We start from the raw sequence: 27,407 nt of genomic DNA, 5'->3' as shown, positions 1-27,407 counted from the left end.
TTTTTCTCTCTTTTGCTCTGCTGGGGTCTCCAGAGTGGTCTCGGAGATGATGAGGGAAATGTGGGTTATCAAGGAGAGAGTGAGGGAGGGGAGAGCTTTGGTTCTCTTTTGTCCTCAAAAGTATTTTCTGTACCCTTGGGAGAAAATGGTACAGGTGGGCAATTGTATGTATGGGGGGGGAGGGGGGAAGAGAAAGAGAAAGAGAGTTCTGATTCAATATGATGTCATTAGCTGGAAGGAGTACAATAAACGCTCATCCATTTCGTCACACCATGATGGGGAACCATATAAAACAACAGTGTGTACTTGGGAAATAAATTCCTTTTTCTGACCTGCTGGAGATCTCTGCTTCCTTTACCTTATTTACTCACTAGTGTCTTAAAAAAAAATTAATGTACAAAAATATACTATTTCTTCCCTTGGTTGGGAAACAACATAAAGTCACTTCTCTTTTATTATTCAAAGTGACGTCACTTCAGTCTCCCTCTCCACGTCTAAAAACAATTTTTCTTCCTTTCCTCACATCCCCCACTCTCACCATCACTCATTTCACACCATTTATTGAGCACTTACTATATGCCAGACACAATATTAGGACTTAGGGACACAGAACAAGACGGGCATGGTCTCTGCTCTTAGAGAGTTTCATACTAAGGACAGCAAAGAGAAAATGAAAAAAGTAGACACGATAAATAATACCAGATAGAAACAGTGCTATGATGACAGTAAGGAGAGTCAGGATATGGGGAGTTAGGGTGAGGCTTTCTTTATATGGGGGTGTGTCAGGGTTAGAAGAGGCTCGTCCCGACAGTGACTGGACTTCTCGGCTTGGCATAACCTTGGAGGTGCGTGTTTTGAGCTGAGCTGGGCTTTTGCCTGTTGCACTGTGCAGAGATCCAGACGCTTGTAGGGAGGAGCCCAGGCCTCCATCCTTGGCCCTGATGAGATTCTCCCTGCCTCAGCCGTACGTTTCCTCTGAGGTGAAGCTTCTTGAGGGCAGGTGTACGTGCTTCCTTTGCTACCTTTTCTGATTCCTTCCTCACACTCCAGTGACACTCTTCTTGAAAGAGGAGTGAACTTTCAAAGAGCTACGCAGAAAAGGGGCTTTTCTCCTTCAATTTCTTCAGCTGTGTTTCTTTATTTTTCAAGTTTGTATCCTTTATTTTCCTTGTTTGTATCCTGGGGCCCTATTATTGTATAAAAATACAAATACCATGTATTTTTAATCTGCGGTGTTTTGTGTAAGTAGCATTTTCTCAGTTGTCAGACATGACTGACGTATACGATAAATAAACTTCCATCTATTGAAAAAAAAAAAAAGAAACAGAAAGTACTTTCTTGTTGTTCCTCTATCCACTCTGTGAGTTGAACATTGTTGTGTTGCTTTTCGTCCCAACAGAACCAGCGGAAACCTGTGTCAGGAGAGAGAGTCAGAGCCGGGCTGCGCCATGTCGGAACTGAGGCTTCTTCTTTTAGGGAAACATGGCGCAGGGAAAAGTGCCACAGGAAACACCATTCTGGGCAAAGCTGTGTTCAAGTCCAGGTTCAGTGAGCAGATGGTGACTAAAACGTGCCAGAGAGAGAGTGGGGCCACGCAGGGGAGGGAGGTTGTGGTCATCGACACCCCTGACCTTTTCTCCTCAATAACTTGTGCCAATGACAAGGAAGGCTACATTGAGTGGTGCCTGGAGCTCTCGGCTCCCAGCCTCGACGCCTTGCTTCTGGTAATTCCCATCGGCCATTATAAGGTGGAGGACAGAGAAACAGTCAAGGGCATCCAGAAGGTGTTTGGAGCTAAAGCCAGGAAGCACATCATTATAGTCTTTACTTGGAAGGATGATTTGATGGATGGCTTGCTGGAAGATTACATTGAAAGTGACGAGTCTGTTAGGGACTTGGTTCAAAACTATGGCGGCCGATACTGTGCTTTCAACAACAAGGCAAGCGAGGATGAGCGGGACGCCCAGGTGAAGGACCTCCTCTGCAAGGTCAAGTGTTTGGTGGATGAGAACCAAGGACCATACTGGGTGAGCTTCAGAAATGAAGACAGTAGATTCCAGGTGAGGATTCTTGTGAAGGTGTCCAAGGGTCTCTGTTGTTAGAGCTAGCGGGATAAAGGCACAAATAAGTGAAATGTTGCATAGGCTTTGTTTAAAGGGATATTTATCCGTAAACTGGAAAGATGAGGCTACTTTGAGTATTATACTTTATTGGCACATTATTGGATATATTTAAGAGCTTATCTGACTTTACCCCTCATAGCATTGGACACATAAATGACTCATTAGACCCTCTCTTCCCTTGGCTTCAGTAAAACTATCCTCTTCTTGCTTTTTCGTCCTCGCTTGCTCCTCCGGAGACTGCTGAGTCCTCCTCTAATGACCTGACAGCTGGCATCTTCAGGACTTGGACCTCGCCCTTCCTCCCTTCTCTATACTTGTGTCCTCAGGTGATCCCACGTTTTTACAGCTTTGAGCTTCATCTGTTGCTAATAGTTTCCAAATTAGTAACTCCAGTCCAGGTCTTTCCTCTTGAGTTCTGACTCCTCTGTCCATCCAATTGCTATTTGACATCGCTCTCTTAAAGAATCTCAGAGTTGACATGTCCGGACTTTTGTTTTCCCCTCTTGAATCTCTGAGACTTCAGTTTTCCTCTCAGCTCTGTCCATGGCTGTCCGGCTTATCATGCTCTTCAAACCTAAGCCCAGATGTCAGCTTTGATACCACGGCCAGCTTGCATCTGATTTCCAGGAGATCATCGTCTTGTGTGATTAAGGCACCTGGAATCCGCCTGCTTCTCTCTGTCTCCACTACCACCGTCTGGTCCAGGCCAGCCTCTTTTCTTGCCTATACTATTTTACACATATTCGCATAATAATTTTCCCCTCATTCCTTCTTGTGCCTTACCCTCCCCACCCCCATCCATTTCACGCACAATAGCCAGAGTGATATTTTAGTTGATTTTAAAACTTCTGATTTCATGACAATTTAAATGTTGGGAGTGAGGCTTCCCCAGGCAGGTGAAGGGGATGTTAATTATGTGTTTGGCTCTTCATCCTTCATTGTCTCCGTTTGCCCATCTGGATGCGGAAGGTTCCAAATTTTACTGGATCTCACGTTAGAAGAAGCTTCATCTCTATACAGGGGGTGCAGTAAGGGAAGAAGACATTGGAGATACATGGGGAGCTTGATTTCCAATTTTCTCCCTTCCCCTGTCCCTCAGATGCACCACACAGCCATCACTTGACTAGTTTCTTCTTCCAGGGAGTCCAGAAGCTTTTCTTAAGCTTCTGGATTTTCTCCAGGAATAGCAGGAACTCTGGGAGACTCTGGGAAGAATTACTATTACTACTGGGGACTGCGGAGAAGTAAAGTTAGAAAGTGCTTCAGGAACAATGCCTGGGTTATGATGGCATTTGTGGGGCTTCTCTGAGTGAGAACAAAACCCACCTTCTTACTTCTGGGAAACCTGTTGCAGCAGCAGCGGGGTCTCAAGGTCAGCTTCATCATGGACAGGACTACACATGCCAGCAGCAAGCATGACCATGACCATGACCATGACCTTCATTTGACCACATCCTAATCATCGAATTACTCTGAATTATATACTTGTGTCTCCATTCCTTTACTTTGTGAAAAGCTGAGATTTTAGATCTGTGTGCATCATATTCTCCTTTATTTTCTTTCTAGGATTGTGTGAATGAAGCTACATCTCAGAGGGAGGACCGTCCACATGGTAAGAAAATTCTTTTTATTTTTTCACACAAATATTTTAATAAAATTATCACACAAAGTTGTATATATACACATACAACTATTTACAAATATGTAAGCATATGTACAAAGACTAGAAAGGAATATACAGAAAAAAATATGTGTTAGGATACTGGGGTTCTGTTTCTTTTAAATTATTTTGTAGTTATTTTACACTGAGGTAGGACTATTGTAGTGTTAGAGAATCTTGTATAAATGTATTTGTTCAAGAGCTTCCCTGTCAATATCCTTTTCTGGGTATACGTCATAGTTCAGTGGTACCTCTTCAACCCAGGGAGATAACTGTATATTAACCTGAAGACCTGAGAGAGAATGAAGCTACATCTCAGAGGGAGGACCATCCACATGGTAAGATAATTCTTAAAAAAATGTTAAGCTCATATCTGTATTCTTTTGAATGCATCATGCATCAAAATGAAGTGGAAATATTATCTAGATAAGTCACAACAAAAATGCACCCTGGAGCCCTAGCTCAGGTTGGTGCCCACAATCTGTCTCCCAGGGAACTGCTAACACTTGTGAGTAGGTGCAGCACCAGCAGAGGTTCTGGACACCGCGCGGGTGTCCCCAGCCTTCCCTGAAATGTTACGGAGCTGGGCTTGTCTCTTGCAGCTTCTTTCCTGACTCAGCCTCTTCTCCCCAGCCTGGGATCCAGCACTACCCAATTTTGGACTCCTACCGGGAGGCAGAAATCACTCCTTCATGGATAACACTAAACAGAATAACACCTGCAGAATTCAGTGATGGAGCTCAGTATCTGTGTGATGATTGCCATTAATGGTGCATTGTGCACACTGCACAAGTCAGTACACATAGATCTACCTTGTTCTGTTCGGTGGACGTAATGTGGTCCATGGTATGGGCATACGCGACAAATTCACCCATCTCTTTGTTGTTGGACTTTCAGGTTATTTCCGGGCCAGCTCTGTGCAAGAACTGAATATTTCACAGTGAATAAGATAGATGAGCTCTCTGTCCTTGTAGAACTTCCCAAAATAATAATTAAGATTAAAATTACAATTTTAATGATAATTATTGCAACTGACATTATATGCTGGGAGATCTATATATATATATATAATATATAAATTATTCAATCCTCGTAGCATATAATATATAATCCTCATAACAACCCCCTTAATAACAATCCTATAAAGAAGATGTTATTTTCATTATTCTCATTTTACAGTTGAGTAAATTTAGCCAGGAATACGTGAATTTAGACAGCAGTAGGGAGTTAAAATTCTGTCGATGCCCGTCAGCCAAGACCCCCAGGAATATTCCTGTTACTGAACAAAACTGGGTGGAATGGCTTGTGGCAGTGAGGATATAGCACATCGTGGGGACCAAGGAGCATCTCAGAATGAGGGTGTTGACGAAGACTTTTTATAGGATGTGGGCTTGTGTGAGGTGATTTGGGGGAAAGTAGAAACTCTCCCAAGGCAACGTAACACGGACATGGTGTCACTAGCGTTTCAGCTGCTTTCTTTAAATGCTGTGTTCTTTCCCCTTCCCGGACTTGGGGCTCAGATGCTGAGTATCACCCACTCTAATAGTGCCCTGGATGATACAGACTCAGTGACTATCCTTGTAACTGTGGGCTCTGTCGTGTGCCCAGTGGGTCTGGTATTGACTTGGGATCATGGGAGAAGTGGTGGGGATAGTGTATGTGTGGAGAGACGGTTTTGTGGTGTAGGTTATTACAGTAATTTACTGAGGTATAATTTACATAGAGTGAAATGCACAAATCTTAAGTGTACAACTCGAGGGTTTTTTACATATCTACACATATGTGACCATCATCTAGATAAAGATATGGGGCATTTCCATCACCTTAGAAGTTCTTACTGTCCCTCCCTAAAGAGAACCACTCTCCAGACTTCTGTCAACATGGATTAATTTTGTGTGTTCTTGCCCTTCAGATAATGACATCATGTAGCATGTGGTTTTGTGTCTGGCTTCTTTCACTTAGCATGTTTTGGCGATCCATCCAGGCTGCATATCAGTACATCACTTTTTGTTAAATTGCCGAGTTGTATTCTATTTTATGAATATACCACTAAGATGCATTTTTTTATTTAAGTTTTAAAAAATTTAATTATTGTTTTTTTATTTGATTGGCCGCCCTTCACGGCATGTGGGACTCCCGGTTCCCTGACCAGGGATCGAACCCGTGCCCCCTGCAGTGGAAGCACAGAGTCTCAACCACTGGACCGCCAGGGAAGCCCCCCACTAAGATGCATTTTAAACTCATCCTCCCCAGTTCTGCCTTAGCCCACGAACTTCACGCCCCAGTAGTTAACTTCGGTAGCAAAATAAGAGGAATCCTGAGGCTCAAGACCAGTGAAGGCCAAGTTTAACATTTTCATGTTCCTGGGAAATCTTAAGCCCTTTACACCTCTCTTAAGTTGTTCATGGCCCTTTTCATGGCTTTCACTTTGATGGGTAGCTTCTGACTGGGTCTAGAGTTCTACTGGTTCAGAGGACCACTGCCATTCTCTATAAAAACTGACAAGAGATTTTTAAAATCTCAAAAGAGATGTATGAGAAATCCTAAAACCTGTCCACATCTCTGCATTCAAATGTAAGAAGAGACTCTGAATCTGTCCTTTTGTCCCAGGGTCAGGGGAGGATCATCACCAGGCTACAGGATGTGAGCCGAATCACGGGCCATCAGCACTGAAGGTCCTGCTCGTGGGGAAGCACGGTGTGGGGAAAAGTGCAGCCGGAAACAGCCTTCTGGGGAAGCGGGTCTTTGAGACCCAATACAGTGAACAGCCAGTAACCCAGAGGTGTAAGTCCGAGAGCAGAACCTGGAGAGGGAGGAAAGTTTTGATCATTGATACTCCAGACTTCTCATCTCCAAAGGATGTTGAACAAGACCTTTTGAACAGCACCTTTCCAGGTCCCCACGCCTTCCTGCTGGTGACCCCACTGGGCTCTTTCAATGAGAGAGATCGCATGGTGCTGCGTACCATCCACAGCATTTTTGGAGATAAATTCGTTGAGTACATGATTGTTCTCCTCACCAGGAAAGAAGATCTAGGGAATCAGGATCTAGATACGTTCTTAAAAACCAGAGCTAAAAGGCTCAACGAGCTCATCAGGGAATGTAAAAACCGATGCAGCATCTTCAACTATAGAGCAACGGGAGAAGAGGAGCGGTGCCAGGTGGATGAGCTCCTGCGAAAAATTGTGAGCACGGTGCAGCAGAATGGGGGCAAGCCTTGCACCTTCAGGGGGAAAGGTAAACGATGTCTAGAAAACCTTTTCTGCATACTTAAAAATAGATATAAATGTACAAGAACTTTATTTTCTGAAGGGCACAGCGGAGGTCAAAAGGACAGGTCTCTTACTATTAACTGACTCTTTCTCCTTTCTATCTCAAATTTTACTAAATTTATGTGCCTGTGCATGCACTGTCCTGACCTGGTCTTTAATCTTCTCCCGACTTTTCTCCCATCTCTTCAACTGGTTGCTGAGCATCTTGAGGGAAGGAGTTGGCCTTTTCCAGTCTCTTGTCTTCCCCACAGCGTATCTGTTGCCCAGGGCTTAGCGCTCAGTGCTGGTGCTGAGATAGTCCTGGTTCATTGGTTTTACCCTTCCCTTCTTCCTCCGGTCTCCTCTCCTTTCCCCACCCCCCCGCCTCTTCCTTTCCTCCCTGCCCTCTGCCTTTCTTGACCTCTTTGTTTACTCTCTTGGTTCTTTACTCTTCCCTCTGTTGGAGAAGGGGGGCTGTTTTGACCGGACAAGGACAGGGAGCCTGAATGCTCATGATGGTCATGCCCCACATGGCACTCGGTGGACTTTATTAGTCCAGCCACGCCACCTCACCTGCTGCCTAAGCCACGCCACCTCACCTACTGCTTAAGCCACACTACCTTACCTACTGCTTAAGCAGAAGTCCCCTTGTAGCCCACTCAGTGCTACAAATTCTATTGACCTGAGCTGAGAGTCTTCCCATTCTACTCATCCCATTCTCTTCTGCTTCAAAGACCCTCACCTAGGAAGAACGTCAGAGCAAAAGGAGCAGGTCTGTTTGTTGTGCGCTTTCACATTCTTAATGGAGATCCAGGTGCTGGGCAACCTCCTAAAAGCACAGACGTGTGGGGAAGTCAGGAGGGGCTGTGTGGAGGAAGCACGATTTGAAGCAGGCTTTGGAGAATGGGTAGAGTTTGGATGGCTGAGTACAAAGCTCCAGAGAGTACACTAGCAACTTGAAGCAAGGAGGTAGAACTGAGCATCTACTTGGGAGAGGACAAAGGGGCGTGGTCTCGATGGAGATGAGGGCTCACACCTCTAGATGTGGGATGGGGAGTTTAGACCAGATTGCAGAGGGGGTGAGAACCACACCCTCCGAGGGCATGGAAGAGGGACTTTTAATCTATTTTTTAATCCTGTATGTTTAACTATGAGATTGTGGGTTCAGGATAAGCAATTGAATAATTTCTCCCAGAAGGAAGAACGTGGGATGGGCTTTCCTCTCTCTTTGTTTTGAGGCAGATATCAGTAACTTGGTAAAAACTCACAATCGAGAACTGTGAGACCTGAATGGAAGAGAGAGATCACAGTGCAAGTGCAAAGTCATAAGGAAAACCCCAATAACACATATTGTAAGATCTTTGTGCATCTATCATCTCATTTATAGGGAAATTTATTCTCCATTATTGACCCCCCACAGAACAGTGTTAGTGGATATTCATTACTATAACCAGGGAGTGCCTTCTGACTCACTGATGAAAGATACAGTTAGACACAATTAAGAGTAACGTGGTTTTTAGATATATATGTATATATGTATAACTGAATCATTTTGCTGTACACCTGAAACACTGTAAATCAACGGTACTTCAATAAAAAAAGACTAATGTGGTTTTTTTTTTTTTTTTTTTTTTATATATATATTTTTTTATTTATTTATTTTGGCTGTGCCGAGTCTTAGGTGAGGCACACAGGATCTTTGTTGCTGCATGCAGACTTCTTAGTTGTGGCATGCATGCGGGATCTAGTTCCCCGACCAGAGGTCGAACCCTGGGCTCCCTGCGTTGGGAGCGCAGAGCAGAGTCTTACCCACTGGACCACCAGGGGAGTCCCACTAATGTGGTTTTAACGAGAAATGAATTTTAGCACGATCCAGCTGAAGGAACTGGTAATCCATTAATGACACATGTAGTTGTTTTTTCATGAAAAGTCAATTCTATGGAATAATTTTTCAAATACATCAAGGAGATTTTGCTACAGTTAGCATTAATTGGCAGTAGGAAGGCATAGTCAGAGCAGGAACAGAAGACAGAGATGAGGTGTATGGACAGGACCCGGCTAAGCAGGTGAAGAGTAATAAAGCCACTGGCACTCACAGGGTATCAGGGAGTCAGAGAAGCTACCAGAAAAAGGAAGCAGAGTAAATTCAGAGATGGGTACAGTGCTGTGTCAACGGATGAGCGCTGAGCAGAGACTGTGGTCCACGTCCTGCTTCTGAGTTTACAGACTGTGTAATTTTGACAGGCTGTTCCAGTGCTTGGAGATGGAACTTTCTTAGAATCCTCTGCTGTAATTAATGGCAATAGTCTGGAGATGAAAGTTGTACCCAGATCAGCGCGTGGTCATGAATCTTTCCTGCTTTCTTTTCAACAGAGTCCCTGTGTATTATCCTCGTGGGGAGGAGCGGGGCTGGGAAGAGTGCCAGTGGGAACACCATCCTCGGGAGGCCGGAGTTCCACTCTCAGCTGGGAGCACAGCTGGTCACCAAGACATGCCAGAGTGGCTGGAGGACGTGGGATGGGCAGGATGTTGTGGTTGTGGACACTCCCTTGCCCTGCCTGGTGTCCGGAGCTGAAGGGGGTCCATCCCAGCTAGATGAGGAGGTCAGACGCTGTTTGTCCTACTATAACGAAGGGAGTACGGTTCTGGTCCTGGTATTACAGCTAGGACGGATCACTCAAGAGGACAAAAAGGCAGTGGCGGAATTAAAGACCATCTTTGGAGAGGAAGTTATGAAATACATGATTGTGCTGTTTACCCGGAAGGAAGACTTAGAGACTGGGAAGCTTGAAGATTATGTCAAAAACACAGATAACAGATATCTTAGGGACATCATTGAGAAATGTAAGGGGAGATATTGTGCTTTTAATAACAAAGAAACTGGCCAAGCCAGGGAAGAGCAGGCAAGAGAGCTTTTGTCAGAGGTCAGTAACCTGATAAAGCACTGTGGAGAGCATGAATATCCCCATCCATGGGGGAATGTAGGCAAAATAATGAAAAATTTTCAGCCCCAAAAATTACTAAATAATTTAAAAAGTACGTTACTGTAAAATTACTAAATAACTTAAAGGGTAGGTTACTGTAGGAAGCCCCACATTAGTAAATAATTTAAAAGGTAAGTTGCTATAGCAAGCTGAAATGCCTGGGGTCTCTTTAAGTTAGAGATACCCTCAGGCTACAAGCATGGGGGGTGGGCATGGTAAGACTGGTGGGATGGGAAGAGGGTCCATGACTTTGAGGGCTTGAGAGGTAAATGCATATCACATTGTGGTGCTTCAGCTCTTCGTAAGTAAATAAATTGTCAGGCTGGGGCAGGTAGTAGGGGATAATAAAGGAGAAAGAAAAAATAAGGTGGGGAAATCTGGGAAAAGGCTTCAGAGATTAGGCTGATATTAAGGATCAGAATCGAGTTCATCTGTGTAGGCAGATCGGAGGCAGGACAGACACTGGGACTGAGGCCAAGGCCAGCCTGAGTTCAGAATACAGATAGTCACATAAGAACCAGAGGATTCAGATACATGAAGGTAAGACAATGTCCAGTCAACTCCTGGGTGTGGCAGAATGGAGAAGCTGGACTCCTGTGGGCCTCTCTGATGCCCAGCACTGCTTGCCAGGTGCCCTGAGCTCTCCATCTCCACTGCGGCAGCACTCAGGCCTTCCTTTCTTCATCACATGATGGCTACTCCTTACTTCTTTCCCCAGTCCAAGCTGGAATGGAAAGTGGGACCTAGTCTACCTTCCTTTGCTGTCCCTGAGGAAATGAACAGGAGTCTGTGAAGTATCAGAAGATTTTATTGCCAATCATTCCCAGTGAAATAGACTAGAACAAAAATTAGAAGCATGGTAAAATTGCCAAGATGAGACAATCTTGCAAAAATTTAAAATTCTAAGTAAAATTCTAGATTTCCTCTAGAAAAAGTTATTGAAAACTCCTTTATACTTCTCTCTCTCGTTCTCTTTCTTTTTCCCTCCCTCCCCCACTCCCCTTGTCCCTGAGGCTTAGGAATTAGGTTAAAACTCAAAGAGGTCAAATAATAATGGCTTAAACACATTAGGGGTTTATAGTGTCTTACATTAAGAAGTCCAGGAGTAGGCAGCCTGGGACCAGTGTGGCATCGACGTTCCAGCTTCTTTCTGCCTTTCTGCCCCCACCCATCGGCATGCAGCCTCCTTACTTAAGGTTGCTTCTTACGGTTCCAAGATGGTGGAACCTACTCACGGCTGAGTAGGTTATATTGAGAGCTGCCTGGTGTGGGTGACATATGAGAACTATGGAGTCTCCTCCCAGTTAGATGGAAGGTCAGATGTTTTCAATATTAACCGCTTTACACATGCTTTGAGGACATGATCTATGTCATCATCAGCTTTTTTAAAATTTCAAAGTATCAGGTTACCTCAAGAGTCACCCATTTATAAGAGCATGGACTGTCACCATTAATACTTTTGTACCCTGCATAACCCTTAATACGACAAATTCTGGAAAGTGTGTGTAAATATATTCAGTTGAGTGAAATAATAAAGATGAATTATATTATGAATTCACGTCCTCCTTCTGATTCCTATTTTTCTGACTTGGGGGAAGAGCATGCTTCCATGGAGAGGAAATGAAAATGTTTAAATACCTTGACTCTGGTGAAGTTTTTGCATCTTTGATGCCTGAAGACCTTTAAACTGGGTGACAGTCACTTCACTAGGCCTCTGCCAGTTCAGGAATCTTCTACTCTGAGCATGTCATTACAGCAAGGACAAACAGATGTAACCAGTATTAGAGCCAGGTACATGGGAAGAATAAAGTCTAGAAGACATTCTGTGCCTCTTCCCAGAGCCTCCCTTCAGCTTGAAGGCAGGAACAGATCCCAGAGTGCTACCCATGATTGGGCAGGTGACACTGGACCTGCATGAGGTGGGGAATGTGTGGGCTGAGCAATGTGATGTACATTGCCAGAGGAGAGAAGAAAGAGGTAGGAAGAATATTTGAAGAAATAATGGCTGTGAACTTCCAAAATTTGATGAAAACCATTAATGTACACATCTAAGAAACTCAATGAACTTTAAGTAGGATAAATTCAAAGAGACCCACACCCATTATAATCAAACTACAAAAGACAAAGAATCTTAAAAACAGCAAGAGAGAAGTGATTCATCACATACAAGGGATCCTCAACAAGATTAACATCTGATTTCTCATCAGAAACCATAGAAGCCAGTGGTCCATAGGATGGTACATTCAAAGTGCTGAAAGAAAAGACTATCGACCCCACATTCTTTATCTAGCAAAACTGTTCTTCAAAAATTAAGAAGAAATTTAAAACATCCCCAGATAAAGAGAAGTGGAAAGAATTTATTACCTGCAGAGCTACCCTACAAGATAAGATCCTGAGAAAAAAGAACGAAGCTGGAGGTATCATGTTTCCTGACTTCAGACTATACTACAAAGCCACAGTAACCAAAACAGTATGGTAGTGGCACAAAAACAGACACATAGATCAATGGAACAGATGAGAGGGCCAAAAAATAAACCCACACACATATGGTCAATTAATCCACAACAAAAGAGGCAAGAATATCCAATGGGGAAAAGGCAGTCTCTTCAATAAGTGGCATTGGGAAAACTGGACAGTTACATGTAAAAGAATGAAATTAGAACATTTTCTCAAACTGTATACAAAAACAAACTCAAAATGGATTAAATATCTAAATGTAGTACTGGAAACCATAAAAATTGTAGAAGAAAACATAGGCAGGACACTCTGACATAGTCTTAGTAATATTTTTTTGGATCTGTCTCCTCAGGCAAGGGAAACAAAGCAAAAATAAACTAACGGGGCCTAATTAAACTTAAAAACTTTTTGCACAGCTGAGGAAACCATCGACAAAACAAAAAGACAACCTACTTAATGGGAGAAGATATTTGTAAATGATGTGCCTGATAAGGGGTTATTACCCAAAATACATAAAGAAATCATACAACTCAATATAAAAGAAACCACAATCAAACCATCCAATTAAAAAATAGGTTGAATTCTTATTGACACAAATATGTGGAAATTAAACAACACATTCCCAAATAACCAATGGGCCAAAGAAGAAATCACAAGGGAATTTAGAAAATATTTTGAGATGAATGAAAATGAAAACATACCAAAACTTATGAGATGCAGCTAACACAATGATGCTTAGAGGGAAATATAAAGCTGTAAATGCCTTTATTAAAAAATCAATAAAGTAATCTTCCACCTTAAGAAATCAGAGAAAGAAGAGCCACTAAACATAAAGCAAGTGGAAGAAAGGATATAATAAAGATCAGAGTAGAAGTAAATGAAACAGGCAATAGAAAAGCAATAAAGAAAATGAGCGAAACTACAACTTGGTCCTTTGGGAAAAAAATCAACAAAATCAACAAATCTTTAGCTAGTCTGACCAAGAAATAGAAGGCTAAAATTACTAAAATCAGGAAGGAAAGAGAATACAGTGCTACTGACCTTGCAGAAATGAAAAGGATATAAGGAAAAACTAAGAACAACTGTATGCCAACGTATTAGATAACTTGGGTGAAATGGACAAATTCCTAGAAAGACACAAACTACTGAAAGTGACACAAGTTGAAATAAAATCTGAATATACCCATAACCTGTAAGTAAGAGATTAAATTAGCAATTAAAATAACTGCCCCCAAAGAAAAACCAGATGGCTTCACTGGTGAATTCTACTAAACATTTAAAGAAGAATTAACACCAATACTTCTCAAACACTTTAAAAAAATAAGAGAGGAGGAAGGACTTCACAATTTTTCCATGAGGTCAGTATTATCCAAAGATATTACAAGAAAAGGAAACTACAGACCAATATCCCTTACGAATATAGACATAAGAACCCTCAACAAAATACTAGCAAATAGAATACAGCAACTTATAAAAAGAAGTATGTACTTGGATTTATCCCAGGAATGCCAGGTTGGTTCAATATATAAATATCAATCAATGTGTTTTACCTTATTAGTAGAATGAAGGACAAAAATCACATGATCATCTCAATAGATGCAGAAGAAAAGTTTGACAAAATTCAACACCCATTTAATGATAAAAACACTCAATAAACCGGGAAGAAATATAGTCATGATATTCTTCTGCTGATTATCCTTTTATGCTTCTTAAACTGCCCTCATAAATTCCAGACTCCTTGGTATTTTAAGCAAAGCTCTTAATGCTGGGGCATCCATCTAGATCTCCACGATTCTCACTCCTATAGTCAGACCCAAGCGTCCTGCCCTTCTGCCTGAATTGCTTCCTACAGCAGCTCTCGCACTTCTCCCAGTTCCCCCACCTCCCCAGACATACACACACGCTGTGGATGACTACCCCAATTCATCATGGATGTTTAAGGATTCATCTTAAATCTCATCTCTTTCTTTAGGAAAGTTTCCTGACCCACCCAAGGCTGACTCATGTGCCCCTATTTGATTCTGTCATGTTCTATGCACAGCCAGATCAGTGCTTGCTATTTCTTGTGTGTATCCCCAAGTATATTATAAAATCCTTGGTGACAGAAGGCTCCTTGTTAAATTATATCCTGATATTTAATACGTCCAAAGCCCTCAATTTATAATTTGTCACTCAGATGTCAGCTGAGATCCCCCATTCCTTGATGAACTGGTGAAATTTGGTCCAAGCTATAATGACACAAATGTAAGAGTTCAAAGTCCTCCCCACTATTTCCAAGAGTTCTCTTTACTTCTTCTTCAGCTTTCTCTCTGTTTCCTCATTCCTATGAAATTTTGCATTGTTTCTATTTCAGCCTATGACTCTAATGCAGTGTTTTTACTGTTTTTTAAAAAACCAGCATTCACACACAATTATTCATATTCAGCCTTTCCTTTCTTTTTTCAGTTTTAGAAACTTTACCAGAGGTTCTGCAGAGTACAAGAGTCAGCACACAGAATTCTTCTCCCTTTTTGGTCACTCTCTTTTCCTTGGTCTCCTCTCTTGAAAAAATCAAAAATTTAAGTCGTTTTAACTCCTGTGTATGAGATTCTGTCACTTAGTAGATAATGACATCTCTTTTAGTTCATCAAGCTTTAGTTAAACAAACAAAAAGACCTTACTCCTCATCCTTCCCACATTATATTGAAAGGTTGGAAAAATCAATTGAACAAACATTGAAACATTTCCTGTGTATTCAGAATATTAAATAAACTAAGATGAACATCAAATGTGGGCCAAAGAATGTTTGAGGTACTCCATCAGGTTTAACAAGGAGATATATTTGTACTTATTTCTGGTATCCAACTTGTTTTCTATGAATATTTAAAAGACTCAATTCTAAATCTTCTAGCTCCTGGAGAAGGTCTGTCTCTTTTTGAATTTTCTCCAACTGTTTTTTTTTTTTTTTTTTTTTTTCTGTTTGCTGCCTGTTTTTTCAAGTTGTTTGATTGCTTTTGAGACAGGCTGGGACCTGAGACCTTTTGCTGGAACCTGAGACCCTTTGCTACAATGCTGCAAACATTGCATCTGGACACACCTCTCCTCAAGCTACAAAATACAAAGAAACTATATAGGACTAAAAATAACTGCGTGCATGCGCAGTTGGGGCAAATTCTGGACCCAAAGGATACAAAGAGACCAAAAAACCCCCAAAAAACCCACGCAACTGCCACTTTTGAAGAGCCTGGAGCAAAAACAGGGTGTCGGGAGCAAAAGCAGGGTACTGCGCATGCCCCCTGCACGCAACGCCACCAGAGCGGCGAGCAAAACATCTAAGCCACCCCTCTGGCCCGACCCCCAGACACATTCCTACCCTCACCCCATATAAGAAACAAGCTTGCCCCTCCCTCGGGGAGCGAGCAAGCAAGGGAACCTGCTGTTTGTTCTCCCTCCCCCCCTGCTGCAGCAGGGGCCCCGATTAAAGTCTTGCCTGAATTTCTCGTCTGGCCTCTGGTCAATTTCTATTGATTGGGGAAGGTCAAGAACCCTGGTCAGTAACACTTTCAGTTTCTTCTCTAGGTTCCTGACTTTTCCCCCCCTTTATCTCAGGGTCTCATGATGTTGACTGAGAGAAGATATTTTGTGATGTGCTTCCTGTTTTGCAGCTTTTGGCCTCATTCTTCTGTATTTTGTAGGGGCTGTTTATGATAAGGCTTGTTATTTTGCCTTTGTGGTTTCATATTCTGGGGTGGTTTCTCATGCAGCTTGAGAAGAGTACTTGTTCGTTTCTTAGAGCTGGATTTCTAAAAGTCATTCCAATCTTGGCTCTTCACTGGGTACTTCACTTAGAACTGCTTTGTAAATTACTGATTCCACTGGAAATACTAAGAAAATTTTTGCTAAGAAAGCGGCTGTATTTCTGCATTTGATTACAGGTTGTGCCTATGCAAAACAAAGCTGGTAGAATGCAGTTACATTGTGCCCCTCCTCATCTGGGCACCAACCAAAGTCTGTAAAATTAGAGGCCACTGGTTTGAAAATATCTTTTTTTACACCCCACACCTCCCTTTGTCTCCTTGATTTCCAAACCCATATAGTACTAATATGGCTGTATGAAAGCTTTCAATAGACTGCATTACAAAACCAGTTCCAAAGTGAAATTTACAATCACATAGCAAGTGGCAACAAGCAAATTTTTGCTTTGACAAGAGTTTGGCTAGAAGGCCAAACTCATCATAAATGGGGTCATTTTTTGGTAGTTGCTTTACTGCACTTGCTTCATTTGTTGCAGTGTAGAAGGATGTTTGTTATCCACAGTTGGAAACTATTGTTTTGTCAACATCTGTGCTAGCTATTATCAGCACAGCAGTAGTTTTACATTCTATAGCTCTGAATTTGTATTGGCTGTAGACACTTTTGTGGCTAAAGTTTCATGATATCCACCAAAGTCAGGTACAGATTTACTCTAATAAAATAAGGCGTACCCTTATTTTCAGGAACATACACATCCGATTGTACGGTTGAGGTCCTGGGGATAATACAAAAGCATTGATCTTTTTTGCCAATTAAATTTATATGTAATATATAATCTAATATAGTCATAATTTATTTATAACATTTCCAACGTTTTATTATCTTTCAAGAATCTGTGGATTGACAAGGCTGGCTGGCTGGTTCTGCTCCATGTGATGTTGGCTGGAGCTGCAGTTATCTGGGATCTCAGTGGAGCTGCAATGTACAAGATGCATCACTCACATGGCTGGTCAGTGATGCCGGGGATGTTACCCTAGGGCCCACATGTGTGTGGTCTTTTCATACAGTTTGAGCTTCTCATAGCATGGCAGCTGGGTTCTGAGAGGGACTGTTCAAAGAACAGCTTTCCAAGAACCCCCTAGTCTTTTCAGAGAGAATTGCTTGCACCTCAGTTTCCAAGGGAGAGAAATATGTATTTAAATTCCACTCCCTGGGAAGAGTATTCACTCCTTCTCATAGAATGAGGAGTAATCTAGGGGGAAGAACTTGGGGGAAAGCCTGACATCCACTGATCCAGACATTGGACTAGTGTTTTGAAACCGTGTACAAAAGTCCTTGTCTTCTGAAGCAAAATGCTGACTCAAGAGTGAATGATTGGGAAATGTGAAGATGTAGAGACAATAGCTGTTGGGCTGGGGAACTGGTAACAATTTAGACTATAATTCTGCCACATCGCAGAATCACCGAACTCCCAGTTCCCTGAAAGACATAGATAAAGGCCTGACACACATTCCTAAGTTGTTTGTACAGGAAGCTGACCCACCAGATGAAAACTGCTGACCACAAGCACATAGACCCCAGACTGGTTGGAACCAGAAGGTTGACGATGCTTGAAACTTCACCTTGATGCCAACCAATCCGAGAATTGTCCATGAGCTGATTACACCCTGCTCCTTGAACACTATAACTCCTCACTACCCCCTCCAGGGTGGGTCACACAGTCTTGAGGGCATTAGCCCACTGTGGCCCCCTTTGCCTGGCAAAGCAATAAAAGCTACTCTTTTCTACGTCACCCAAAACCCTGTCTCCGCGTTTCTATTCGGCACGGGTGAGCAGAGGCCGAGTTTCTGCAACAGTTTCTTTGCCTCAGATCAGGAAGCAGATGCCACATCCCCTCTCTTGTGTTCCTGGGTCTCCCTGTGCCCATGTGCAGTCTGCTTGGGGCTCCCTGTTTCCATGCTCTAAGTTGACCAGAGAAGATCTGTTTCTGGCAGACTCAGGTTAGTCTCTCCTCCTCAGGCTTACTCTTCTGAGTCTCACATGGTTTGGATGTTAGCTGGGTACCACTCTGGACCAGCCCTCTCCCATTCAGGGAGGTGGTTTGGGAAATGCCATTATGACCTTTGATTCCTGCTGCATTTCTTCACCCCAGCACTAGGGGGCTCTGTGCTTTGGATGAAAAGGTGATAGTTGGCCCAGTTGACTCGTTTTTTGTTTTTTGTTGTCCAAATCCAAAATGTATTTATTTAACATATTCATCACAAGGGCTCAACCAGAGACTTAAAATTAAAAAGCAGAAACAATGAATTGGGAGATTGGGATTGACATATATATGCTAATATGTATAAAATAGATAACTAATAAGAACCTGCTGTATAAAAAATAAAATTCAAAAAAAAATCATCTCAAAAAACAACAAAACAAAACAAAACAACAACAACAACAAAAACAGAAACAAAACAAAGATGACACTGTTACCAACCCAGGTCCTTGGACACTTTAATCAATAGAAACTGATAAGAAGCCAGATGAGAAATTCAGGCAAAGTTTTATTGGGACTCATGCTACAGCAGGAGGGAGTGAGAAGAAGAAACAGGTGCCCTTGCTCACTCTCCGAGGAGGGCAGGCTGGTCCCTTAAGTGGGGTGAGGGTAGAGGCAGATCGGTGGGTCGGGCTGGAGGGGTGGCTTAGGTGGTCTGCCCTCCCCCTTGGTGATGCTGTGTGCAGGGGTCATGCCAGTACCCTACTCAGAAGTGTATCTTATTGTTCATAATTGCCCCGACTTCGACTGCACATGCGTGCAGTTATTTTTACTTCCTTATAGTTTCTTTGTATGCTGTTGCTGCAGTAGCTGTTTGTCCAGGTCCAAGTGCAAGCACTCTGGTAGAGCGTCCCAGGTCCCAGCCTATCTCAACAGCACAGTTTCAGTTACACGGTCCTATACAGAAATCAAGGAAAGGACAGACCATCTAAGGAAAATATAAAAAAGACAATACAAGGAGAGCAGCCAGACAGCTGGGTCAGGGTTCTTGGCTGGAGACCTACTTTGAGTAGGTTTCTTGCAGGTATTTTTTAAAGGCTGTGGGGTTTTTCCAGAGGTTGCCAGCGTATGTTCAAAGGGCCATGGGTGCCGGGTTCTCCTAGCAGGCTCTGCACGGAGAGCAGAATGGTCCTGACATCGTACAGGATGGACCACTTGTCCTTCAGGATGTTCAGACAGATGTTACCCTGTGTGTCCCCGATGGGGTGGTAGCAGGGTGTGAGGACCATCACTGTGGTGGACAGATAGCCCCTGGGAACCTCCAGGGAGAGCATACACCTCAGGTCTTCATATACTGGCCAGCTGTGCCATGGATGGTCCTCGCCCATTTGAAAAAGTTGTCTGCTTCAGGGAAGGTAGAAATTCCTCTGTCAAATCAGACATTCTGAGGGTCATCAGCTCCTGCCATAGCCTCTTGCCTCTGGAGGCCCAGGCAGTGCTGCTAGGAAGACAGGAGCTGCAGGCTGCGGTGCCAGTTCTTTGTGTGCATGGCTGTGAGTCAAAGCTATGGAGGGAAGAAGGGGCTCACTGACGCTCTGAATCTAAACAGTAACATCTGGAATGTGAATAGTAGTTCAAAATTTATGAACATGCTTACTATTTTGTCTTTCTAAGCACGTGAACGTGGATAAAGTCTGTCTGAGGCACCCATCTGTCCTTAGGGAAGTAAGATATGTTTAGTTACAAGAGAAAAATCAAGATAACATTCAGATTCAAATATTTTAGAAAATGGTTTTGCACAAAGCCAACGACATTGCAAGCTAAAGTTTTTCTAAGGCTGTCAGGGGTCATGTTTGGTGGCCTAGGCACTGCAAGAACTTATCAAAATATTTCAGTCTCATTTGTCTTCCTCAAAATGTGCTCTGATTTCAACTGTTTACATTATAATATGTTCCTTTCTTAAAAAAATGAATGAATGAAGGAATTAATCCAGCTACCAACTACTTAATTCCTTCCAGTACAAAAATCTTTTAATGATTTCTAGGGCTTCTGATATTTGTGTTAGACTTAAGGTTTTAATGGGTGATAGTTTCTGAAAAATCCATGTTTCTTTCTTGCATTTGTGAGTTAAAATAAAACAGATAGTAAAAGTCTTGAGGTTCAATCTGAGAATTAAATTCCGTATGAATAATCATATGTAGGTATAATAATAACTCTGGTTATTGGGGCAGCCTGCTCTCATACCTACAACACAGCATACGTTTTTTAAAAAAAATTATTTATTTATTTATTTATTTTTGGCTGTGTTGGGTCTTCGTTTCTGTGCGAGGGCTTTCTCTAGTTGTGGCGAGTGGGGGCCACTCCTCATCACGGTGCGCAGGCCTCTCACTATCGCGGCCTCTCTTGTTGCGGAGCACAGGCTCCAGACGCGCAGGCTCAGTAGTTGTGGCTCACGGGCCTAGTTGCTCCGCGGCATGTGAGATCTTCCCAGACCAGGGCTCGAACCTGTGTCCCCTGCATTGGCAGGCAGATTCTCAACCACTGTGCCACCAGCGAAGCGCCAGCATACGTTTTACATTCAAGTGCCTTTGTGTTTAAAAAATAAAATTAAAAATGTAAATATAAAAAATACAACTGTAAAGAAGATTGGGGACTCCTTTTAAAATTTAATTTTTGAATAGAAAAATACATTCAAATGATTCAAAATTCAAAAAGTGTGAAATTCTACTTCTGGATATTTATCCAAAAGAATTTTCTTTCAGGTTTATTGAGATGTTATTGACATACAACATTGCATTACTTTAAGGGGTACAGCATGAGAGTTTGATACATGTATATATTGCAAAATGACTACCCCAATAAGGTTGGTAACACCTCCATCACCTCACATAATTACCTTTTTTTCTGATGGTGAGAACATTTAAGATATACTCTCTTAGCAACTTGCAAGTATATAATACAGTATTGTTAGCTATAGTTACCATGCTGAACATTAGATCCTCAAAATCTATTCATCTTATAACTGAAAGTTTATATCTTTTGACAACATCTCCCCATTTCTCCCACTCCCCTGGGCCTTGGCAACTACCATTCTGTTCTCTGTTTCTATGACTTCGGCTTTTTTAGATTCCACATATAAGTCATATCACAAGTATTTGTCTTTCTCTGTCTGGCTTTTTCCCCTTAGTATGATGCCCTTAAGTTCCATCCATGTTGTGATAAATGGCAGGGTTACCTTTTTTTTTAATGGCTGAATAATATTCCATTGTAAGTTTTTACCACATCTTATTTCATCCATCAGTAGATACTTAGGTTTTTTCCATATCTTGGCTATTATGAATAATGCTGCAATGAATATAGGGGTGCAGATATCTCTTTGAGATCCTGATTTCATTTCCTTGGGATATTTACCCAGAAGTGGGGTTGCTGGATCATATGATAGCTCTATTTTTAATTTCTTGGGGACCCTCCATAGTGTTTTCCATAGTGGCTGCACCAATTTACATTCCCACCAACAGCACGCAAGGATTGCCTTCTCTCTACATTCTCGCCAACACAATTTCTCTCTTGTCTTTTTGATAATAGCCCACTGTAACAGGTGTGAAGAGATATTATATACTATATATATGTATATGCAATGGAATGTTGTTCAGTGATTAAAAAAAAGAAGGAAATCTTGTTAAAATGCTACAATATATGATGAACAATGAAGACATTATACTGAATGAAAAAAGCCAGTCACAGAAGTACAAATACTATGTGATTCCACTTATATCTAAAGTAGTCAAGTTCTTAGAAACAATAAGTATAATAGTATTTGCCAGGGGCTAGGGGAAGGAGGAAATGGGGAGTTGCTGTTCAATGGGTACAGAGTTACAGCCATGCAAGATAAAAAAGTTCCAGAGGTCTGTACAACATTGTTCTCATAGTTAACAATATCATACTATACCCTGAAAGATCTGTTAAGAGGGTGTATGTCATGTTATGTGTTTTTTACCATAATAAAAAATTATGGAAAAGCATATATTAAGAGATTTTGGTTCTACCTTGTCCACCTGATTCTCCCACAGTTCTCTAAAATTAATCACTTTATTTCTTGAGTATACTTACACTGTTTCCTTCTGCAAATATAAGCATATCTGAGTATATATTCTTAATTTATTCTCCTTTTTAAACGTAAAAAGTAGTGTACTATTTTTACAGCTCCACATCTTATTCTTTTCATGTAACAATATGTCATGGAGATTTTCCCATATCAGTATCTAGAGTGCTTGCTTATTCATTTTATACAGCTGCATAGTAGTCTTTTGTGTAGTTATGCAGGGGGTTATTTTTTCACATGTCTCAGTTGATGGCCCTTTGGGGATTGTTCCAACCTTTGCTATTTGAAATAACATTGCATTCTCTGCTAAATTTCCCTACACATGTGTTATGCCGTTTTGTATTTTCACTAATGAAATACGAAGGCACCTGTTTGTCTCATACTTTCGAGTTTTGAAAACAAAATAGGAGAGAAATCACATCTAAGAATTGTTTGATATACCCTTCTTTCCATGTGAGTGGCATTAAGCCTATTTTCATATGTTTAATATATTTGTTTTTCTGTTGATTCTCTTTATATTGTTTTGTCCATTTTTACAATGGGTTGTCGGTTTTTTTTTTTTAAATTAATTAATTAATTAATTAATTTTTGGCTGTGTTGGGTCTTCGTTTCTGTGCCAGGGCTTTCTCTAGTTGCGGCAAGTGGGGGCCACTCTTCATCGCGGTGCGCGGACCTCTCACTATCGCGGCCTCTCTTGTTGCGGAGCACAGGCTCCAGACGCGCAGGCTCAGTAGTTGTGGCTCACGGGGCCAGTTGCTCTGTGACATGTGGGCTCTTCCCAGACCAGGGCTCGAACCCGTGTCCCCTGTATTGGCAGGCGGAGTCTCAACCACTGCGCCACCAGGGAAGCCCGGGTTGTTGGTTTTTTATTTTTCAATTTCCTAGGAACTCTACATGTTAGAGAGACTAGACATTTGCCTATTAGATGAGTTACAAATACTATTTTCTAGCTTGTCATTCAAATTTTACTTTAAAAAATGTTTTTTTAACGTTTTAAATGTATTTATTTATTTTTAGCTGTGTTGGATCTTCGTTGCTGCACATAGGCTTTCTCTAATTGCGGCGAGTGGGGGCTACTGTTCGTTGTGGTGCGCGGGCTTCTCATTGCAGTGGCTTCTCTTGTTGCAGAGCACAGGCTCTAGGTTTGCGGGCTTCAGTAGTTGCAGCACGTGGCCTCAGTAGTTGCCACATTCGGGCCCTAGAGCTCAGGCTCAGTAGTTGTGGCACACGGGCTTAGTTGCTCCACGGCATGTGGGATCTTCGCGGACCAGGGATTGAACCTGTGTCCCCTGCATTGGCAGGTGGGTTCTTAACCACTGCGCCACCAGGGAAGTCCCTCAAATTTTACTTTTGTAATGTAGATATGTATCACTATTATATAGGCAAATTAATCAATAAATTTATCTGTGTGTTCTGGCTTTTCAGTCACCATTAGAAAGACCTTCCACAAGTACAGATTACATGTAGTGGAATACTTTTCTGTTTCCTTCTAGGACTTTAAAATTTTCCTTTTTGCTAACATTTAAATCATTTATTCATTTGTAATATATCCTGGTGTTTATCAAGCATTTATTTTGTCTTTCCTGCATAAACTATACTTCAGGTTACTAAATACATGAAGAAGGAAAGAATATCCTAATAGAAATATTCTAGCTACTTAATGAAAAAGAAATTTTAGAATAGGATATCACCATTTTTAATGCCTATTAAAATAATGGATCTACACAATGATCACCAATGAGTGCTAACATAAAAAGAGGGAAAGCCAGACGTTGAGTACCCCCTATGGAAATATAGACTATCATCTCGGAGTAACATTGTAAAAAAAATTGAACTTTATTCTGATCTGTCTGATCAAACCAACCACAACTAACTTCCAGTTTACAAAAATGGTGAGGCAGAGGAACACGTTAAATGACATCATAACGATGTAAGCAGCAAAATTCAGAATGTGGGGAAATCAATAGTACAAATGTCTAGTGTCTTCAATTAATACTTTGCATAAAGAAGAAATGAGGGAGGGGTCTTCTGGTTTCGGCTATGATGGAGTAACTAGTATTATCATTTACTTTTTTCCATTAACAAGCAGAAAACTAGAGAAAAATATGCAGGCAGACCTCATTGTATTGTGCTTTGCAGATATTGTGGTTTTTACAAATTGAAGATTTGTGGCCACTCTGCATGGAGCAAGTCTATCAATGCCACTTTTCCAATAGTGTTTGCTCATTTTATGTCACATTTTGGTAATTCTCACAATATTCATAACTTTTTTCAATATTATTATATTTGTTATGGTGTTGATGGGAGCAATCCAGAAACAGTCTACAATAGGAATAGAAAAGAGTTTTATCTGAGCCAAACTGAGAACTATAGCCTGGGAGACACAGATCCAAAAGCATTTGAATTGTGTTCTGCTACAAATTGTGTTCTGCTACTACAAAATGGGGGGCTTATAAAGGCAAAAATTGTAAAATTACATAATTGTTTGTCAAGAATTATAATTGGAGCTGGCAAGAAGTAAAGGTGCTTGTTAAGCAAGGTTTGGTTGGGGTCCAAAATGGTTTCACAGTTACCAGGGGGACCTTGAAGCCATAAAGATGCAGCTGGCAGTGGCTAGCAGATATAGTTTGAGAACAGCTGGTGGTATCCTTGAGCTTGATACATTTCAGCAGATTCAAGTTCTCAGTGACGCCAGAGTGTGTCTGAAACCACATCCACAATGGCCACCTGGCTCCATTTTGAATGACTGAACCACAGTTAATTCCATTTTTATTTTTATTTTTGTTTATTTATTTGTTGGCTGCACTGCGCAGCTTGTGGAATCTTAGTTCTCTGACCAGGGGTCGAACCCATGCCCCCTGCAGTGGAAGTGTAGAGCCCTAACCACTGGACCACCAGGAAATTCCCTCCATTGTGATTTTTAAATGCATTCTTTTCTTTAATGGTTAAAGCAGATGTACAATGTACATTTAATACGCCACAAAACAGGCTGTTCTAGCGAGCATGAAGTTCAAGTTAAATCACGTATAAGCCAGAATGACTTCCCCATGCCCCCTTCCATCACGGTGATCTGTGATCAGTTGTCTTTGAGGTTACTGTTATAATTGATTAGGGGTGCCACAAACCGCACCCATATAGGACAGTGAACTTAATTGATAAATGTGTGTGTTCTGACTGCTCCTCCGACCGGCCATTCCCCTGTCTCTTTCTCTCTTTGGGTCTCCCTACACCCAGGAAATAAAAATATTGAAATGAATAACCCCACAGTGGCCTCTAAGTGTTCAAGTGAAAGGAAGGGTGCACACGTCTCTCACTTTAAATCAAAAGCTAAAAATAATTAAACCTAGTGAGGAAGGCATGTCAAAAGCCAAGGTAGGAGGGGCGGAGTCAAGATGGCAGTGTGGGAGATGCAGAGTTTGCATCTCTCCACAACTAGGGTGCCTGCTGGTCGCTGGTGGGGGACACTGACGCCCAAGGAGATGGGAAGAACCCCCAAGGGTACCAGTAGGACATGGGGGGACTGAGGGGGGAGGAGAAGTGGAGGCCAGACAGGACCAGTGCCCTTGAGGGGTGGCTGAGAGGGCGGAGGGGTTCCCACGCCTGGAGGGACCCTCAGGGGCTCGGATCAGTGGGGAGTGGGCCCAGCGTTTCCCCTGCCCAATTGGCCCGGGAAGTCTGCCCAGCTCTCGGGCCAGGTCCTATGCCCTCAGAGGTCCCCTCTGGGCTGGGTTGGTCCTGGAGGCATAGGAGGGAGGCTGGGAGAGAATAAAAGAGGCAGGCGGGAGGGGTCCTCCAGGACTGGAGGAGCGGGAAAGGAGCAGAGGGCATTTGCCCCAGCCACTTGGGCACAGGGAGCCTGCTGGGCTACCAGGTGGGGTCCCCTGCCCTCTGAGACCAGAGGCTGGAGGCATGCCTGGGTCCCTTCTGTTCTGTTGAGCCTAAGCCCCATCCCCTTCACCCCTCGCCCCATCCTTTTCCCCTGCCCCCCCCCCCCCCAGCCTTTACCAACCCTGTGGGTCTTAAGCATAGGACCCACCCACCACCCAAACCTCACCCCTGCTTAGGCCCTGCCCTCCACAGCCAAGGCCTTTTCCACCTTTTTTTTTTCTTTTCATCCTCCTCTTTTCATCCTCCTCTTTTTTACTATTGTGTTTCTGTTTTACCTTCTGGTTGTTGTTTCATCTATATTTTTATTTTTATATTTTTTCTAATATAGCTGTTAATTTCCTAGTCTAATTTTATTTTTTACTTTGTTATTGTTCTCTTTTTTTTTTTACTGCCCCACGCGCCTTGCAGGATCTTGGTTCACGAGCTGGCGGTCAGGCCAAAGCTCCTGCAGTGGGAGCTCTGAGTCTGAACCACTAGACTAACAGAGAACCTCAGACCCCAGGGAATATTCATCGGAGTGAGGTCTCCCAGAGGTCCTTACCTCAGCACCAAGACCCAGCTCTACACAACAGCCTACAAACTGCAGTGTTGGAAGCCTCAGGCCAAACAACCAGTAAGACAGGAACACAATCCCACTCATATAAAAAAGGAAAAAAAAAATAAGACAGAAAAAAAAATATGTCACAGATGAAGAAGCAAGGTAAAAACCTACAAGACCAAATAAATGAAGAGGAAATAGACAATCTACCTGAAAAAGAACTCAGAGTAACGATAGTAAAGATGATCCAGAATCTCGGAAATAGAATGGAGGCACAGATTGAGAAAATACAGGAAATGTTTAACAAAGATCTAGAAGAACTAAAGAACAAACTAACAGAGATGAACAACACAATAACTGAAATGAATAACAGAATAATGGAGGCAGAAGAACGAATAAGTGAGCTGGAAGACAAAATGGTGGAAATAACTGCTGAGGAGCAGAATAAAGAAAAAAGAATAAAAAGAATTGAACACAATCTCAGAGACCTCTGGGACAACACTAAATGCACCAACATTTGAATTATAGGGGTCCCAGAAGAAAAAGAGAAAAAGAAAGGGTCTGAGAAAATATTTGAAGAGATTATAGTAGAAAACTTCCCTAACATGGGAAAGGAAATAGTCACGAAGTTCAGGAGGTACAGAGAGTCCCATACAGGGTAAACCCTAGGAGAAACACATCAAAACACATA

General features: G+C 42.2%; 1 protein-coding gene and 1 pseudogene across 2 annotated transcripts in view; one reads left to right on the top strand and one right to left on the bottom strand.

Annotated features, from left to right (window-relative positions):
* Positions 1-11,539, top strand: part of GIMAP8 (GTPase, IMAP family member 8) — a 32,495-nt gene extending 20,956 nt beyond the window's left edge. For both annotated transcript variants that reach the window (XM_059933073.1, XM_059933072.1), the window contains 4 exons: positions 1,400-2,060; positions 3,690-3,735; positions 6,394-7,020; positions 9,408-11,539. In XM_059933073.1, the coding sequence (XP_059789056.1) occupies positions 1,400-2,060; positions 3,690-3,735; positions 6,394-7,020; positions 9,408-10,084 (2,011 nt within the window). In that variant the 3' untranslated portion in view covers positions 10,085-11,539. The remainder of the gene's footprint in view (positions 1-1,399; positions 2,061-3,689; positions 3,736-6,393; positions 7,021-9,407) is intronic.
* A 7,688-nt stretch (positions 11,540-19,227) lies between these two features.
* On the bottom strand, positions 19,228-20,002 carry LOC132372212 (ubiquitin-conjugating enzyme E2 C-like; annotated as a pseudogene).
* Positions 20,003-27,407: the final 7,405 nt, after the last annotated feature.

Source organism: Balaenoptera ricei, chromosome 9, assembly GCF_028023285.1.
Source record: "Balaenoptera ricei isolate mBalRic1 chromosome 9, mBalRic1.hap2, whole genome shotgun sequence".
Taxonomy (NCBI): Eukaryota; Metazoa; Chordata; class Mammalia; order Artiodactyla; family Balaenopteridae; genus Balaenoptera; species Balaenoptera ricei.
This window is presented reverse-complemented; position numbering and strand designations above follow the sequence as displayed.